Consider the following 14497-nt stretch of genomic DNA (forward strand, 5'->3'; position numbering starts at 1 on the left):
ATCTTGAATGTGAACAGATACGTTGATCTACAGTGCTATACAATTTGTTTTCTACTTAGCATCAGTCATTTCTATGTCCTGGGAGCATAATACATATAATTTGACTGTTACTAATGAATGTAGCTCCTTTTCTAAAGTCATTTGTTCAGTTAGATATCAAAAAACTCATACTCCTTAGCATTTAAGAAATAGATTTGAATTGCTGACTTCAAGCAAGACCAAATAGGCCATTATCTTTTCCCCTTTTAGAAAATGCAGGTAATAGCTCCTGGTGAAAAGTGAAGCCTTTTAGGATATTTTTATGATCTTTTTTGATCACTACCAAGAATCAACATAAAATAAAGGTATAAGTAGCAGTCACCAGAGTACATCAGAACTGTATTACTGTATTCTTATGCTCTGAAAGGGCTTTACTGGACTACTAGAATCCAATTCAGAACTGTAAGGTCCATTGTGTACCTTCATTCTGTAGAGAGACTGCCCTTGGATTTTCTGGGAGTTTTATGTGAAAATCAGTACCAGAGAATGTTCCTAGTCTTCAGTCTCACATGAAAGCATATTATAGGTGTGGTGGTTTGAACCACCACAAAAATCTAAAAATCCAATTTCCAGGTTTCCCCCACCCCTTCCCACAATTTTACCTTAACACCGGAGAGAAACTTTCAGGCGAGACATCTCTGTAGGGGGAAAAGGGAAGGGAAGATATATGCATTTATTCTATACAAATTAAATACTGTACAAGCTAAAAGCAACTATATATATACAATATTACACACTTCTATCAGTCCCTCTAAGCCTCTCCCTTAATTCAGTCCAGGAAAAGCCTTTGGGCTGATAGCTAAGCAGTCTTTCTCTCATGGGAGTGTTCAGGGAAAAAAGGTTTTCTCTGATCCGCTCCCCCCACCAACCTCCAGCTGTTTACTGAAGTCTTTTCTTCCTTACAAAGTCCGAGAAAATAGTTTGAGTCTGTGCTCTCTTGGTTCCGTGCCAATCTCTGCTGTGTGATTCTCTCTCTCTCTCCCTCGCTTCTGTAGGTGCTGTAGCTCAGTTCAGCTTATCACGTGCACGCGTCCTGGAATTTTCATTCCTTCTCCAAGTCAGTTTTTGGCTGCCCCTGGTCAAACCTCTGCAGGGGCAACTCCCAAGCCCTTTGGCCCATTTCCAATTTCACTTGGAATTCTTCTAGCTCTACAAACGAGTCGCAGCCACTTCTCCAAGCTCTGAGCATGTTTGCCCATCTCTTGGCTCGGCTCCAGTACCAAGCATGCCTGCTAGGGGAGTAAATATTTGCAACTCCCCTAGCTGGCCTCCGAGTCTGCTCCAACTGCCTTTACAGTGGAGGGGAAGAACAGGCAAGGAAACTGCCCCAGCCCTAGTCGAACCAAGGCAGAGGAGGCCCAGGGGCCCCCTTGATTCGGGGGCCCCCCAGCCACCCCTCATGTCTCTAATCCTCTCTTACACACACAGCTGCCAACTCACACTTCCGGCAGTTGTGTATATCTGATTTTTCACAGGAGCAAACAAAACGAGCGGTGATTGATCCTCCAGGGGAGACTGCCCTGGGACCCAATCACCTCACCTCTAGGCCCCCCGACTCCGGGGGGGCAATTTCAAACCAAGACAATAGGCAGAATGGATTAATGGTTCTTTCCTTTCCCCTAGTGAACAACCAAAGACTATAATCTTGTAAATTTGTAAAAAAAAATTCAGATTCATGTATCACAGTGTATCATTTGCATTTACCATACTCACTAGACTTTTTATGTGTGTCTTACTGCTTACAGTCCTGATGTGAGTGAGGATCAGAAGTTTCCCTGTGAGTTTTAGTCAAGGATAATTCATCCATTGCGAAATAAGTTTTCATCACTTTTATTTGTTTGATAGATCTGACGTCATAAAACAAATTATTACTTCCCGTAGGAAAGAGATTTTGCCCCGATTTATGTCCTTCTTCCCCATTCCCACTCTTCTTGGCCCTGGTCCTGCAGTATGAAAGGACGTCTCCGAAACAATGCTGATTTATATGAGAACCTATGTAGGGAATAAAAGTCTAACTTAATGAGTCAGAAAAAAGGTAAGCTCATACATTTAATAAGTCAGAATGCTGCTGTGGATGTCATATGTCTCATCACCAATTTCAAAAACAGTATTTAGCTTCTAGTTAGATTAAGTATCCAGTTAAACTGAGTAAAAATTGAAAGACAGCATTCAAAACAGCTCAGATTGCTCTGTAACAGTCACCCAAACAAAGCCCATGGTGTTCAGTGCTCCGATATGATTTGTTCCCCAGAAGTAGATGGGTGAGATGGTGCACTGAAGGTTTTCTATTACTGGTTCACTTTCTAAATACCTATTTTTACATTTTAACATATAGCTCCATCAGCCCTCCCAGACGCAAGTGGGACAAGCAGCCTCACAATCCAATCTCCTGCATTTGGCTCACAGTCAAGCATCTATGTCTCAAAGCCCAGTGCGTCAGGCTTCCTCTTCTTCCTCCTCATCCTCCTCTTCTTCAGCTTTGAGCGTTGGCCAGTTAGTCAGCAGTAAGTATTGCTCCTTGGCTCTCCTTAATTCTCCCCTCTGTTTGTCCTCCTCGATGCTGAGTTTCCTGATCTGCTTTCCCTCCTTTTGTTTTTTTAAATATAGTAGATTGTATATTGCTAAGTAGAGTGACTCTCGCCAGTAAGAACTACTAAGTGCTGTCATGGATGTGGCTGAAGGTAAACATGCCTTGAGAAATTGTAATCAATGCTGTAAATGGTCATAAAAATGGTAGCAGCCATTAATTGACTAATGAGGGCAATTCTTATAACTGAAATGTAGTTTATGTTTTTTTGAAATTAGAAGTTTTTGAATTAGTCGGTATAATGAATTACATTTCTCAGAATTTGGTGGGCAAACAGATTCTCCTACTTTCAGTTAAGCTGCTTGTTTTTTTGTTTAGTTGATATAGTGAACCATTTTACAAACCCTTGTATAAGACAAATCTAGAGTAAGAGACTTTTCTGGCCAGGAAAAGCTTGCACAATTTAAACAAGAACGAACTGGAACATGTGGGGGAGAAGAAAGAAGCATGCTGCAGTAAAACTGAGTTTTAGTGTTAGCTGACCTGAACAGCCCTTTCTTGCAGATCACACAGATCAGGGTCTTTGCTATTAGCTTATCAGCCCTAACTTTGGTCTTTACATAGCAATAACAATGGGCTGAGAGTATACATATTAACAGTTTTTGCACATCTGCAAAAATCAAGTGATTTGGATGACCTTGTTCAGTGATGTTTCATGTACATATTTCACGTAAACAAACACTATAGCTCATACCATATTGTTAATGTAAAATATATGATTGATACAAGCTTATGAAGGGCTTGGAGAAACTGTCATGCAAGAAAATACGTGAAAAAATGTTGGTTAGTTTATTTCAGAGATTGTTTATATGGGGAAGTAGCTAGTAGAGCTAGAGTGGTAAAATTATGCTGATATGACTCCCAGTGTGAATTCTTTTATTCTGTAATAAAAATATCTGCATATAGCTACAGTTATAATTATAGTGATATAAATATACTGTTGTTGATCTGTCAGTAAATTTTCTCATGTAGACATGCTTGTAAGATAAGAGGCTTCATGTTAAAAATACATAAAGTTTACCCCTTGTCTATGTGGGAAAATTGAGTAAAATAGCTGGTGTGGAATAAGTTATATTTCAATGGCTAGTCCAGAATAGCTCCTCTTGTGAACATTCTTATTTACAATAAAAGCAACATGGAAGAAGCTCCTTTAAATTTGCGGAATAAGCCCATCAAAATTTAGGAGATGCTAGAAAAATAATTATTTGTTCAATTGTATGCAATTCCTCTTAGAACATGTATTTTATTGCAACAAGATTTTATTGTGATTAAAATCATGCAATCATGATTTTTTTCCTCATCCTTCTTTCAGTGCATTCCCAATGGAATTGTCTTAGGGATGCATCAGAATTACTAATGCAACAGGGGGGCTGTTGTCCCAAGGTTTGTTCCTTACCTGATTCACTGAGCTGTTCCCCAGTTTGTATAACATTTGAGATAGGGAGCTGTAGAAGGGTGAAGGATGGTCTTGTCTCAGGCAATAGCAGCCTAAAGACCTGAAGCTTTCTGTCTGCTATGTAATTCTAGTGCAACAGCAGGCAAATCACTTAAAAGAGATTTTTCGCAAGTGCTCCCTCAATATCCATCTTGAGATTCTGGACTTTAATTTACAGAAGAACCTGGTACTCACAGTTACAATTTTAAGTGCCCTTTCACTGTAGAACTGTATCAAGAACCATTTAAAGACAATCTAAAACACCATTTCCTGCTTGACCTAGACTGGGTACCCAAAAATGCTTTTTCCCTTAATATCTGTCCACTTCTTTGTGAATGAGAAGGGGAAGACTCTCATCTTGTAGAAACACAATAAAATAAATTAAGATTTAAAAAAAAAACAGAAAGGCTCAAGAGGAGATGTCTTGAGTGAAGGACTTTAATAGGGGTCTGGGGCCACACACTGAACAAGTAAAAAGGCAATACATCAATCATTTCAACTGTAATGAAGGACAATTCATCCTGTGCACTGGACAGGGCACATGAAAATTAACTGGTAGTCCAGGGCTCAAAATCTATGCTACACTGTGCTGTGGGCTGTTGTAACTCCAGAATTTTGTAGCTTCTGAGTGTTTATTTCTGCAGCTCTAAGGATGTTCTTTTACCTTTATTTTTTCCTTGGATACATTTCAAGGTTGTTACAAAGGGAAAAAAATAACATAAATCAATCATATAGTGAGATAATGCTTATGTTTGTAGTTGGAAATAGGAGATCTTCTGTTGGATGGATGGAAAAGCTGATAATTCTGTTATCACCTTGTTTGTCCTGCTCTAAAAGGAATAAGATACATGCTGTGCTTATGCTTTTGGCTGAGAGCAGAGGAGTATGAGGCACAGGAATATCTATATATCAGGGGTTGGACTTGATGCTCTCGGATTTCTTTTCCAACCTGGTGGATTCTATGATTCTATGATTCTATTTGGGCATGAGTGGGAGATACACAAATGAACATAGAATTTTTATTTGATCCTCTCAGGCTTGACTCCATTCACTGCTTATCCTTTTCCAGTCCCATTACTTCCTCACACTGTTCTCCACACAGTCTATGCTCCCTTTGCCTCCATTTTCCTCTAGCCTTCTCCCTGCAGTTCTTTCACTATAGTCCATCATTGCCCAGCTCCTCTTCCCTTTTCACTTCCTCCCCTCCAGCTCTCATTCAGTCGCTGCCCCCAGACCATACCTGTGCCCTGTTACCAGTCTTTTTATTAGGTAGTTTCTGTCCTCCTCTATCTTATTTTATCACTAGTGCTACTTCTTTTTACCTATTTTCTTTTCTCTACCACAGTGATTACTACTCTCTGCACAGTCAGGCCCTCTCTCCCTCCAGTCCAGACTCAAATCCATGCTCCTTAGTAGTCTGGCTTTTTCCTTCCATCATTTTTTTTTCTTTTCTAGACTAAAGGTTAATTTTTGCCCCCTCTGCATCCAAATCATGCTGATGCCACTCCCACACTCCCTAGAAGCCATCAGAGGAGTATGGGAAATGATCACCAAGAAGAGCAACGAGTCAGTCTCTCTGTCTTTACTGTTGTCCTGTCACAAAGCAGGCTAGAGCCACAACCGTAAGAGACTTTTCATCCTATCAGATTGAGGAAGGTGTTGCATTTGGACATTAACTCACTAGAATTCAGAGTCTTAAGAGCATTCCAAAGGAAGATGTTATTGATTGGGATCTCCTGAAAAAAAAAACCATAATAGATAATTATACATAAATAAAAACTTCTAGAGTTGTTTTGAATTTATGCTTCCAGCTTCATCCAGTCTCTAGCCACTCAAGACCAACAGAAGGAGTAGCATGAGAGGCAGATCAACTCACTTCTGCCATTTACATAGCATTCTCACACAGACAGAAGTAAACCAGCCATCTCAAGGATCCATAATGTCTGTCCAGCATACCCTTGAAAGCATGTAGCCAAGCACAAACTGGAGCTAACACTGCCTGCCTAAACCTGCTTGAGCTGCCACAGTGATGGTGATGGTGTTCCAGGGCACAGTAGAGCTACCTACTGCTTTTTAGTAATGTGGAAAGAGCCTACAAGAAAGAGGAAAATATGATCAGTGCAGTAAGAAAAGATCAAACAACCTGTGTAATGGAACATGAAAAGTCAGACAGGATCCTTCATAGCTTTTTATTGTTGCTAATAAACCAGTGATACTTTTTGGACAAATAGTATTAAACGATCTTCATGAATTTGAAAATTGTTTCATGTGACTGAAAATCCATTTGCATACAAATGTGACTGCACATGGGGAAACAAATAGACAGAAAGTCATCCCTGTTTTGCTTCTTTGTAGAATCTGCTCAGCTTCTAGACACAGATCCCTAAAGGGCAGGAGCACCTCTTTGTCAAGGCTGTGGCCCATAATTAAACAAAGCCCTCTTAGCTTCATAGCTTCCACACCGGCTGCAGACCTTTGTATACCAGGCCTGCGATTTAAAAGTAGTGTCTAAAAGTCCATTTAAAGTCTTTTAGTGTGATGAGGTGGGCAATGGGTCAGTGGTTCTGAAAGAAGTTCATAGGCATGAGGGCAGCAAGGAACAACTTGCGGCCTCCTTTGATTGCTTCATCCCTCCTGAGGTAGGAATATTGTTACTTCCTTTTCCTCATCCCTTCCAAAACTGCAGTCCAGACCTCCAGCAGCAGTCCTAGAGTTGAGTACCTTGGCAGAGATTTTCCATATTCCAGAAATTGTTCCTAAATATAGCAAAGTTCATGTAAAGCCAGGCACATTCAGCCAGCTTGTTTGGTTAATCAAAGTGCATAGAGCAACTTAACTTCAGTAAATAAATATTTGGGGCAAGCTTTTGCACAGTGACTGTAAAGAAAGTAACTCTTTTACAAGAGGTTGCCTCATATCAGAGAAATTCTTAAAGTACAAGTATTAAGAGAAGGTATTAAGAACTGGTCTTTAATAACTTTATTTTCTCTATGATTTTGTATTTTTTCTTTAACATGTGTCTGAATTTTAAAAAGATTCATTTCCTTACTTTTTTTTTTTATATTTTCCTTTCTTTTTTAATTCCTGTCCTGTTTTTTCCCCTGGATTGTGGTCTTCTTTATAGCTTTTCCCTTTTATCTCATCATCACCCCTTCATCCCTAACCAGCAAAAAGTGCTAGTTATTCTAAAGGCAAAAAAAAATCGTTATTTCCAAATAAAGGATGTTTAAAAAGAAGTTCTGCCTAAGCAAGATGAACTTATTCAAGATTCATCTCTACTCTTCCTGTTTCTTCTGTATGATTTCTTCATATTGTCTCATCCTGTCTCTATTCTCTTTTGTCTTTTTTGTTGTCTCTTCTTTCAATTCTACATCATTATTCCTACCTTTTTTAATTTCATTTTCCTATGCATCCCTCTGCTCATTTCTTTAACTTTTCCACCATATGTTCTCTTTGTGGAAATCACTGGTTTCCCCTTGTTCTGAGGCTTGTGTTTCCATGAAGTTCCTTTCTTCCTTCCGAATTCATTTTACTGTCATCTGTTACTATAAAATTAAAATGCTTCCCATAAACAAATTATTATTCTTTTTTTCCCCTGAGCTCCAGTCCATTTTCCATTATCAATGTTTTGTCCTGCCTTTCTTATCCAATTTACTTTCCATTGGACCTCCCCTGCCAGCTATTTCTCCTCCTGTCTGACTGGGGAAATCATCCCCCTGTAATCCCTCCTGTGGCAGAACCCTGTACAACAGAAATTTGCTTTCTCCTTCAGGGTGCACTGATTTCTCTGAAGCAGTTCTTTCCCCTAACTATTAAAATCACAGCATATTTTCACTTGCCAACAAACTCGTGGGATTTTCAGAAGAATTCGAAATTGGGAGAAGTATTCCCTTCAGTAGAAAAAAAGGGATTTCAATGCAGGAGAGCCTGTGGATTTTATTTCTTCAACTCTCCTCACCTACCTTCACCATCCACCAGGACAACTGGTGAAATTTTGTCTGTCTTTCTTTTTTGTTATGAGATATGTACACATACCTCCTTAAATGGTCCCAGACAACTCTCTTACCTTTCTCCAGCACCCAATAGTTTCATAGACACAACAGCCATTGTTTCCTCATGCAATAATATAAACTTGGAGTCTTGAAATGCTGTTACTGTAGGTTCCAGCCACTCAATAGAACTGGTATTCTCTATTTTCCTGTTGGTACTGGGCTGCCTTCCCTGGAATATTCAATTAATTTAAGAAACAACTGTTTATTTACTTTCTTCAATAAGCCGCTTTTCCTAAAATATGAAGTGCACTATATGCACAACTATTCTGAGAGCTCAGAATGTGCTTAAACGAAGCCCATTATTTATTTGAATGTATTTATGTACATACATATATTAGTTCACAGAGTTCAAGACTACGTATTGATGGTATCTTAATAGCAATAGAGTAAAACAGACCTATGCTGTTATATGATAATGTCAATAGAATGGTCTTCATAGCACTATTTGTGTTTTATGGAAGTGATTACTTCATAAACCTGAGTGGCCACTGTCATAGCACTGACTACTTAAAAGCAAATGATATGCACCCTAGCTTTATACTGAAGGAGTAAATGGGTGTACAGGTGAGCTCAAGCACAGCAGTGAGAACAGGAAAGATGATTCTGAGTGTGAAGCATTGTCAAAACTAGGTTCAGCCTATGTGAATGCTTACCTGTGGTCCCTGGTTGCATACACAAGAATTTTAAAAATACTGTTGCTGTGTCTGCTTCTTACACTCCAGAAACGAATAGATACAGGCTGAATTTATATATCAGAAAACCCTTTACCCTCTGTCTATTATTGGACAAAAAGATTTTTTTGTAGGATGTTTTTCCATCATAAGGAAATTTTACACCAGGCTTATAAACCTCTGAAAATAAAAGCTTTGTTACTGTAATGCTGATGAGCCCTCAGCTATGTCATACTAGCAGGAGCCACTCTTATATAGGGTTTAGTAATGTAGTCTAGCTCTGTCCTTGCACAACTGCTTGCATTTACAGAAATCGAGGGGTTATTGTGCTGCAAACTTTTCACCTCCAAATCTGAGGAATGAGGTGAAGAACAATAGAGATGTCTCACCGGGAGAATGGTTTCACTACATGCAGGATTGCACAACACTTTGAAATCTTCCACTGTCCCAGTCCCATGCTGTCTCTGACTTGGTGAACACTTTCATTTAGTCAGGGATCAGTAGCTTGGGAGGGGGGAGAAAGTTCCATTCTCCAGCTGTTGTGTCATTTCCCTTGATAAGTCCTAAATTGACTGAGTTATCCATCTCCAAAGGAGCTTTCCTGTGGTAGACATGCTTTATTATGTGCCCTTTCAGGGACAAAGGCTTCTGTGTCAGTAAACTGCTATAGAGAGGAAGGACAGATTTATTCTCACAGCATCATAAGTATTATCTTCTGAGGGGCTAATGTAAAAGTAAAAAACTGTGCAGCATTACCATCCAAATCCAATGTTGCTGCTCCTTGATTATCAACCTGATGGGAGGCAGAATGAAAAGCTTGAAAGGCTGCTTCTCAGAAGGGCATATTTTAAAGAGGATTTTTAAATCAAATGGGTTCTAAAGGCAGCATTTTTATTGGGTTTGTTCATTTGCTGGGTTATTTTGGATGTTCAGATGGCAGTTTGTGTTGTGTATTGTGGAAAAGGGAAGAAATGGTTGTGAATCTCCTTATTTGGCATTAATTTTAGATAAGTCAGAAAGTCCTGATTTTAAGTTAAAAATCCAAGCAGTTCATACATACATTTAAGCCCTCCCCACAAACTGGAAATAAATATGTTAACATCAGCCTTCTTTTTCTATCTGATAAGAAAGGAAAACAGGGAACATGACTCCTCAACCCAGGGAAGATTTTGCAAGGCTTAACTGGCAGTGAAGAGCCCAGGCACCTGGGCTCACTCTGAGGTGAGCTGGCCATTTTCAGAAGTTCAGTTCTTGAAAAACTTCCATCAGCACCTGCAAACAATGCAGCCTAGTTAGCATTTTAGCAATAAGAACATACTTCATAACACACCTGACAAGGCAAATCTGTTTCTGTTTGGGGAAGAAGAGAAAGGGATAAGTATTAAAAAAATTGAACTTGAACATCTTGACAATGAAAGCTGGTGTAAGCTTATCCCACTGATATGTGATGCGAAGAACTGACATGATTAAAAAAATATCTCAACAGATCCTCAAACAGCCACTGGAGAGGTGGATGGGGTTAACCTGGAAGAAATCCGAGAATTTGCCAAAGCTTTTAAAATCCGGCGCCTGTCCCTTGGCCTGACACAGACTCAAGTTGGCCAAGCCCTAAGCGCCACCGAAGGCCCAGCCTATAGCCAGTCTGCCATCTGCAGGTAACAAGTTACATCATAAACTCTCCTCCCTTTATTCTTAATAATTATTCAGCTTATTGTGAAGAGCATGCTTGTGTTTGAGTCTCCTGTCTTTACAGTTTATTATTTAATCTGAGATTTAAATTGGCCAATAATGTTAACTGACAGATAAAATGTTCTTATTGTGTAAGCCTAGAGTAGCTTTGGTCTTTTATTTTTATCTCCTTCTTTTTTAAACAAGTGAGAAACAATGTTTCTGGCACTGAGACTTAATTCCGTAGATGAGCTGGAGACCCTGCTGATGCTGGATAAGCACCAGCTGACCCTCTTCATACTGTGCCATTTTCTACAGATAGGGTTACTGAACAAATATTTCATGGCTGCATCCCTGCTAAGTTAAAACCTATATTACTGTGGTTAGCACTTCACATAGAGGATGTTAATGATGATTTACCTAGGCAACATAGAAGGGAAAAAAATAGCCTTCCTGCTATCTTGCAAACCAGCAGCTATTCATCTTTTATCACCCAAATGATAAAAGACAAACCCATGCATGCAAAACAGAAGCAGAAATCTGTCCTAATCATAAGAAATCATAATACAGTCTTGACAGAGTTAAAGTAGAAGCAAACGCCTTATATACATGTATGTGTGTTAAAGTAATCCCATGTTTATGCATGAGGTAACAAACACACTTAGGTAACAGCTTTTTCCTCTTGGGCAATGCCTTATAGTCCTTCCCCATCAGTGAAAGCCAAGAAACCAACTCTAAGCTCATTTAAGTGGATTTCGTTCTTGGTGATCCATGAAATGCTCTGTCTTTTTATCTGCTCTTTATACTTTTAATGTATTCCCCATAGAACGGAAGTGTACTTTTCCTGCAGTTAAAGACTAAGGTTATAAATAACATCAGTATGGGGTAGTGAGCTTGCAGCTCACATTTTGCTCAATGATTTTCCATAAAACCCATTGATTGTTGTTAAATACAAAAAGCTCCATAGGATCCTCTCACTTCTATGGTCTCCCCTACTGTTTTTTCTTATAAGATACCTCCCTGTAGAAAATAACCTTTATTCAGTCTATACAAGGATACTACTGCTGGGAAATTTGTTTCAAGACTTGTATATCGTTACGCCAAACATGTACTACAGTATCAACACTAACAAGCAGTGCCAATGATATGAATGCTATTGTTCCCTATTACTAAGGTTTAATTCTTATTTTTTTTTCTTCCTTGTGGTCAGTAGATAAAGAATGCCTAAAACAGGTGGAGTTTTAGCAACTGACAATTTTTTGTAGCCTTAAGTTGCTCTTTAATATACTATACTTTAAAGAGACACGTTGCAGTTTCCTTTGCTTTTGTTTAGTTTTCTGTCTTCTCATTTCATTCATTCTTTCTCACACCTTGAGAAAACACTGGGGATGGTGAGACATTTTACAGAGGGATCCTTAGAGGGACAAATTTCTCAGAACATGAGGAATGGGTGCACAAGCTGGTCCCAAATACTTGCAAGGTTACAGGTTTTTTTAATTTCTTTTGCATGCTCCAGATGGATACCACTTCAGAGTGTAATAACAAGCTATGACTGTGTATTTTTTGTTAAGCACCAAGACAAGCTGTGTTGAAGAACAAGTATGTGTTCCTCAGAAATAGTAGATTTAACTTTTCATTTAAGGGTACCAAAGGAGATTCAGTATGAACTCCAGGTTAATGGAAGAGACAGTAAGGCAAACAAGTCGAACAACCAACTCAAAGACAAAAGTAGAGTCTCCTGCTGGCCTGTGCAGGTCATATTAGCAATATATCACCTTGATATGTTCTGCATGCAAATAACAGTGTTTTCTTTAGCTTGAGACAATACATTTGAAAACACACTCTTCAGCCTGAAATATCACTGGACATGTTGTAGTCAATAACACATTAGGATGTCAGGCACCAGTTACAAATTCTTTGGAGTGTTATTATCTGAAATTATTCCTTGTCTTATTCTTTGTTTGTGAGAAATGCTTTGTTTCTTGCTGGAATATTTTCTGCTGCCTCCACATGCTGAATAGTGACACAAAAAATTACCAACTCCAGTCACTGAGTTTCTTTGCACAAAGGCACTGACTCGGTTGTCTCATCTCCAGAGCATGCTGTGATTAGTAGTGGTGGTGGTGTTTCAGCACTGGCTGGGCTGGAGAGCAGAGCAGCATCATGCAATAATTGTTGCCTTTCTGCAACATTAAATACTGCAACATGCGAAGTGGGGAAATACAAATGGGTGGCACCAGAAGACTTGGGTTAAGATTTTTTAATGTGTAGCAAAAGAGGATGAACTCAGTAAAGGAAAGAAACAATTACCTGTAAGACTTGAAGTGTGAACTCAGTTTTTCTGCTTGTTTTTGAAAGGATTAAAGCTTTGTGTGGCTGCTTTTCCAGATGTTTTATAATACTTGTAAAATCTGGTTTGGCAAAAGACTTTTGATGGCAAAATGATATATAGAAGACCTTATTTACAGGAAATGATATCATTCTGGTACAGTTTGCAGAAATCCCACAATAAACTCAGCTTGGTGCCACAGCATATTAGTAGACTATTATGCTGGGTTTCATCTGGAAAACATGAGTTCTTCTTTGCACATTGTGGGGGCAGTCAAGATAATTGCAAAGTGTCCAGCTGTTTCAGCTGAACACCACCGTGGCTATGGGAATCTTTTTCCAACCTCGAAAAGGGATATAGCATTAACTTACAAACAGTGAAAATTGCTGAAAAAACAGAAAGGAAACCTGATATTCAGAGGCTAGTGACTGCCATTGGCTTGTATTATTAAGGCTGTGGTGCTTGGACAACACAGGATGGGAAGGAAAACAAAAGGATTAATCACAAAGATAAGATTATAAAATGCAATTACCTTTGATATCATTTCCTGTAGTTAGACTTAGTCTTAAGGGTTGTGAAGATCATCAGAAATATGAAAATGTGACTCTTAACCTACATTATTTAGTGTACTTAGAATTTTGTTGTAGTGCTCATTATGTGTTAGCTTAAATATCTAGTTTTATATATATATACTTATAGATATACCTACCTGACAGTTTTCATAATCCATTGTAAATTACCTCTGCCAGTCAATTAGTTAGGCAGGCAGGAAGTCCCACCCTGGCAGAGCATCAGTGTAAGACTCTTCTTTCTCAATTTTCCCTCAGACACACCATCCTGAGAAGCCACTTTTTCCTACCACAGGAAGCCCAAGAGAACACTATAGCTAGCAGTCTGACAGCCAAACTGAACCCTGGCCTTTTGTATCCTGCCAGGTTTGAAAAGCTGGACATCACCCCTAAAAGTGCCCAGAAGATAAAGCCGGTGCTTGAGCGGTGGATGGCTGAGGCTGAGGCCCGCCATCGAGCAGGTATGCAGAACCTTACCGAGTTTATTGGAAGTGAACCATCCAAAAAGCGCAAGAGGCGTACCTCATTCACGCCACAAGCCCTTGAAATCTTGAATGCCCACTTTGAGAAGAACACACATCCCTCTGGGCAAGAAATGACAGAGATTGCAGAGAAACTGAACTATGACCGAGAAGTAGTTAGAGTTTGGTTCTGCAATAAGAGGCAAGCACTGAAGAACACAATTAAACGTTTGAAACAACATGAGCCTGCGACAGCAGTTCCTATGGAGCCTTTAACAGACTCTCTGGAAGAAAATTCCTAAAAACAAAACAAAGCAAAACAAAACAAAACCACACAGAAAACAAAATTGCACCAACAGAAACACAACCATTTGAACTCTGAGAAAATACCTATTCATCACCCTTGTAAGTAAAAGACTGAGAAAACTACAAGAAGGACAGAACAGTTTATAAATGTCCATGGGTTTTCCTATTAAAAAAAAAAATACACAACACTTAGTGTGTGTGTGTGTCGTAGAATTAGTTCCCAAAAAAAAGAAAAAGCCAGTTTTTTTAAATGGACTTAAAGTAAACCAAATAACTGCTTACTTTTTTCTGTATATTATGAAAATATGAACACATTTTAAGGAAAAACAAAACAAACAAAAAAAAAAGAAAAAACTTTTATCTGTTTAAAAGAGAATACA

The 14497-nt window shown here is 39.0% G+C and overlaps 1 protein-coding gene across 1 annotated transcript in view; it reads left to right on the forward strand.

Annotated features, from left to right (window-relative positions):
- The window catches only part of POU6F2 (POU class 6 homeobox 2), a 302709-nt gene extending 288498 nt beyond the window's left edge, over positions 1-14211 (forward strand). Inside the window, exons 8-10 of the mRNA XM_008921312.2 lie at positions 2375-2543; positions 10271-10439; positions 13609-14211. Coding sequence (XP_008919560.2) covers positions 2375-2543; positions 10271-10439; positions 13609-14113 — 843 coding nt within the window. The 3' untranslated portion in view covers positions 14114-14211. The remainder of the gene's footprint in view (positions 1-2374; positions 2544-10270; positions 10440-13608) is intronic.
- Positions 14212-14497: the final 286 nt, after the last annotated feature.

The sequence above is a fragment of the Manacus vitellinus genome, unplaced genomic scaffold (genome assembly GCF_001715985.3).
Source record: "Manacus vitellinus isolate BGI_N305 unplaced genomic scaffold, ASM171598v3 scaffold_3_pilon, whole genome shotgun sequence".
Taxonomy (NCBI): Eukaryota; Metazoa; Chordata; class Aves; order Passeriformes; family Pipridae; genus Manacus; species Manacus vitellinus.